The 5000-nt window shown below is 38.3% G+C and overlaps 1 protein-coding gene across 1 annotated transcript in view; it reads left to right on the forward strand.

Annotated features, from left to right (window-relative positions):
* The window catches only part of LOC113803973 (S-adenosylmethionine synthase), a 9574-nt gene that overhangs the window by 2133 nt on the left and 2441 nt on the right, over positions 1-5000 (forward strand). The window contains exons 2-5 of the mRNA XM_027354783.2: positions 310-377; positions 1244-1376; positions 2337-2449; positions 4637-4803. Coding sequence (XP_027210584.1) covers positions 310-377; positions 1244-1376; positions 2337-2449; positions 4637-4803 — 481 coding nt within the window. The remainder of the gene's footprint in view (positions 1-309; positions 378-1243; positions 1377-2336; positions 2450-4636; positions 4804-5000) is intronic.

The raw sequence follows: 5000 nt of genomic DNA on the forward strand, positions 1-5000 counted from the left end.
TCTTTACATTTAGAAAGAATATTGACATTCAATAAATCTAATGTCAGTTCAGCAAACATGATTATTTAAACGCAGCTGGAACACCATTTTGTCTAAATAATTTATTTTTTGGCCATGGAGCGCCTGTTCTCCGTAAACTTGGGGTCTTTGTTTTTGCAGCCATCACGTACGGCGAAAAAAACCGATAAATGATTTTGAAAACCTATGTGCTTTTGTAACCTTGAAACACATTCCGCCCAATGAAACCACCTTTGCCAACATCACTCCATTATCCTGCCATCGCTATTGATGTCATTTTATTCGTTACAGACAAAATTTGTGACCAAGTGAGCGACGCCATCTTGGATGCCCATCTGTCGCAGGACCCGGATGCTAAGGTGAGAAACAAATGAAGGTCGAAAAGTCAGCTGTTAATGAAAAAAAAGAAAGAAAAAATAATAATTGAATAATAATAATATCTTTAGTGTTGTGAATATATCAAATACGTGCATTATCAGGGAGTCAGGCGTGTTAATAATAATAAAAAATCTGTTATAAAAATATCACATAAGTGCATTATCAGGGAGCAATTGATATTATTATTATCCACCTACTTGTGTTAATAGAAAAAAAAGTGTTATTAAAATATCAAATAAGTGCACTATCAGGGAACAATTTCCATTATTATCATCCACTTAATTGTTACAAAGTCGTCTTAATACAATAAATAAAGTGCTATAACATCGAATATGTGAACTTTCCATAAAACATTGTTATAACCGGATTAGTGTTACATAATAGGTGTTATCTTAAGATAACATTTGATAATCATAGGTTAATATAAGTAATATAAGGTCACATAGAGTATGTTTTGGTATTTAACATAAGTAATAAAATATAATTTGGTATTTAATATAAGTAATAATAATATAATTTGGTATTTAATATAAGTAATAATAATATAATTTGGTATTTAATATAAGTAATGATAATATAATTTGGTATTTAATATAAGTAATAATAATATAATTTGGTATTTAATATAAGTAATATAAGGTCACATAGAGTAGATTTTGGTATTAAACAGTACCTTTTGTTTCCAGGTAGCTTGTGAGACGTGTACAAAGACTGGTATGATCACGTAGAGTATATTTTCGTATTTAACAGTACCTTTTATTTCCAGGTAGCTTGTGAGACGTGTACAAAGACTGGTATGATCACGTAGAGTATATTTTGGCATTAAACAGTACCTTTTATTTTCCAGGTAGCTTGTGAGACGTGTACAAAGACTGGTATGATCCTGGTATGCGGAGAAATTACGTCCAAAGCACACGTTGATTACCAGAAAGTCGTTCGAGAGACAATTAAGGAGATTGGCTATGATGATTCCAACAAGGGTGGGTGCTGTACCTAATAGTACTTGTAACGTTAGTAGGCACTTCATTGCTATTGTCATCACCATTACCATCGTCGTCATCACCATTACCAGTCATCATTACCATCGTCATCACCATCGTCATTGTCATCACCATCATCGCCTCTATCATCATCACCATCGTCATAATCACCCTCACCATCATCATCACCATCACCATTACCATCATCGTCATAACCATCATCATTGTCATCACCATCATCATCACCATCATCGTCATAACCATCACCATCGTCATCACCATCACCATTACAATTGTCATCACCATTACCATCGTCGTCACCATTGCCATCATCAGCATCACCATTGTCATCCTCACCATCACCATCATTGCCTCTATCATCATCACCATCGTCATAACCATCACCATCACAATTATCATCATTACCATCGTCATCACCATCACCATCACAATTGTCATCACCATTACCATCGTCATCAACATCACCATCATCATTGTCATCACCATCATCGCCTCTATCATCATCACCATCGTCATTATCACCATCATCAGTATCAGTATGATCAATGCAAATAATTTAGTTTGGTCGCTATGATTTCATCTTTGTTTCTGATATTACAGTTCTATAATTATCATTATATATATATATATTACATTCCCATTGTCTGAGTGTCTATTTAACGTTTTTTAATTGTTTCTCATTATTTTTACGTTTGTCAGTTTCATTGTCTGTCTGTCTGTCTGTCTCTCTCTCTCTCTCTTTCTCTGTCTCTGCCTTTGTCTCTCTCTCTGTCTCTCTCTCTCTCTCTCTCTCTCTCTCTCTCTCCCTCCCTCCCTCCCTCCCTTCCTCCCTCTCTCTCTCTCTCTCTCTCTCTCTCAGAAATAACGTGTCAAAAATAACCCAACAAAGAGTACATTTTAAGATCCCAAAATTGACATCGTTGCCATCTCCTCGTTCAGGTTTCGACTTCACGACATGTAACCTCCTGGTCGCCATTGAACAACAGTCACCCAACATCGCCGGAGGTGTTCACGTCGACAGAGCTGAGGAGGATGTTGGTGCCGGTGACCAGGTACGACAAGTCAGCAATAATAATAATGAACTGGGCTTGGGTAGCGGATGTGTGTGCTGTGTTGCCATTCAAGCGATTTTCTCGCTAGATATTTTTGTTTTGTTTTGTTTTTGTTATGGTTTTCTCGCTAGATATAGTTTTTTGGTTATGATTTTCCCGCTAGATCTAGAGTTTTTGAGTTATGATCTGGCGGGGAATCTTTCAAAGTTTACTCCAGATTATTTTTGCGATTTTGAAGTCCTTTTTTAGAGTTATTACTTTTATGTCTAGCGAGTTGCAGTCTAGCGGTTTTGTGGAAATATCAGTGGCAACACTGGCTGGGGCTTCGAACTGTGCTTTCATTCACATGCATTTTATTTATTTATTTTTTTTTTTTCAGCGATTAATTGGGGGTAAATTCTGGGATGAAGGCTATTCACTTTACGTTAACATATTGGAAGTCAATGTAGATGTGGTTGTGTGATTCTAAAGGTGAATTATATGATCATATTCATTGTCGATATGATACAGATACATCGATGCCTTCCTTTTGTTTCGTGTTTCCCTTCCGTGTATGCATGTTTCGTGAACTTTGACAAATCTTGGCTTTTTGTTTGTGTGTGTGAGTGTGCTTACGTCTCTTCACAGCCTATGGGTTTTTGTCTCACAGAATTGGGGTACAAGACTTTGCAGTATTGGCCCAGGAGCTTGTGCTTGGCTGTACACGGGAAACTCACCGACTCCGATTCAGTAGGGACAGAGGACCAGGTGACAGGTGAACAACACACCATGCATGCTGTTCAGTAGCTGGTTCGAACATGTTGCCTACCTGTTGCTAATCTGATTTGGTGATCTGTGTGATTGCATTGTCTGAGCGTCTATTTAATGTTTTTTTTTTTTAATTGTTTCTTATTATTTTTACGTTTCTTAATTTCATTGTCTGTCTGTCTGTCTCTTTGTCTGTGTCTGTCTGTCTCTTTCTCTCTCTCACCCACTCACTCACTCACTCACTCTCTCTCTCTCTCTCTCTCTCTCTCTCTCTCTCTCTCTCTCTCTCTCTCTCTCTCTCTCTCTCTCTCTCTCTCCTTCCCTCTACCTCTCCCCCCCTCTCCCCCCCCCCCCTCTCTCTCTCTCTCTCTCTCTCTCTCTCTCTCTTTCTCTTTCTCTCTTTCCCCCTCCCCTCCTCCCCCCCCTCCCTCCCTCTCTTTCTCTCTTTCTCTTTCCCTCTCCCTCCCCCTTCTTGCTCTTACTTAATATAACTAATATTAATTTTATTGAAGTAGCTTAATAACCGCACCGATATAAAGCTTAACAAAGTAGTTTGATACCTTGATTAACCTGTATGGAAATAATTTATTAGTATCAACAATAACCCTTATTTATTTTGATTTTTTCTTAATCCTGTCTCATGCTTTATGGCTCTACTGTGTGTAAATTTATATGTATGTATTCATCTATGTATGCATGAATGTATAATGTAAACAATCACAGGTTGTATATGTTTACTCATCGAGATTGGAAACTTAAATGTCGTTTAGGTTTATCTGTGTTTAAAACCTTCTTCTCACATACACATTCTATCTTTAAGTGTAAAGTAATGTAAAATAATGTTAGTTTTTTTCAATATATATGAAACTAAAGTTCTAACTTCGAAGCGAATTTTAAAGAGTATTAGTTTTGCGTCAAAGTAACTTCAAGAAATCATACCATTTTTTGGTCCGACGAAATAGTTTCAGATTATACGGATTTTTCTTCAGATTAACAACTTAAATATGTATGAGTTATAATATAGTCCGAATAACATTCCCCCTTTTCCCCAAAAAGCAATAAAAAACACCAATTTCAACCAATCAGAACCAAACGCAAATACACATAGCCCCTTTTCCTCAAAAACATATCATAGTACACCAGTACCCACTACCGAAACCATACCATAGCATACCCACTACCCACTACCGAAACCATACCATACCATACCCAGTACCGAAACCATACCACACCATACCCAGTACCGAAACCATACCACACCATACCCAGTACCGAAACCATACCACACCATACCCAGTACCGAAACCATACCACACCATACCCAGTACCCACTACCGAAACCATACCATACCATACCCAGTACCGAAACCATACCCAGTACCCACTACCGAAACCACACCATACCCGGTACCCAAGAACTTCCATACCCCCTCTCCACAGGGCCTCATGTTTGGCTATGCCTCCGACGAGACCAAGGAATGCATGCCCCTAACAGTCGTGCTCGCCCATCGCCTCAACGAGAAAATTGCCCAACTGCGACGAAACGGGACCTTCTGGTGGGCGAGACCGGACAGCAAGACCCAGATCACAGCCGAATATTTCTTTGAGTGAGTTGGGGCTTTTTTTTTTTTTTTTTTTTTTTTTTTTTGGGGGGGGGGGGATCACAGCCGAATATTTGAGTGAGTTTTTTTTTTTTTTTTTTTTTTTTGGGGGGGGGGGATCACAGCCGAATATTTTTTTGAGTGAGTTTTTTTTTGGGGGGTGGGGGGGTTGTTTTTTTATGTGAGTGTTGGGGGGTTGGTAT

The sequence above is a fragment of the Penaeus vannamei genome, chromosome 39 (assembly GCF_042767895.1).
Source record: "Penaeus vannamei isolate JL-2024 chromosome 39, ASM4276789v1, whole genome shotgun sequence".
Classification (NCBI taxonomy): domain Eukaryota; kingdom Metazoa; phylum Arthropoda; class Malacostraca; order Decapoda; family Penaeidae; genus Penaeus; species Penaeus vannamei.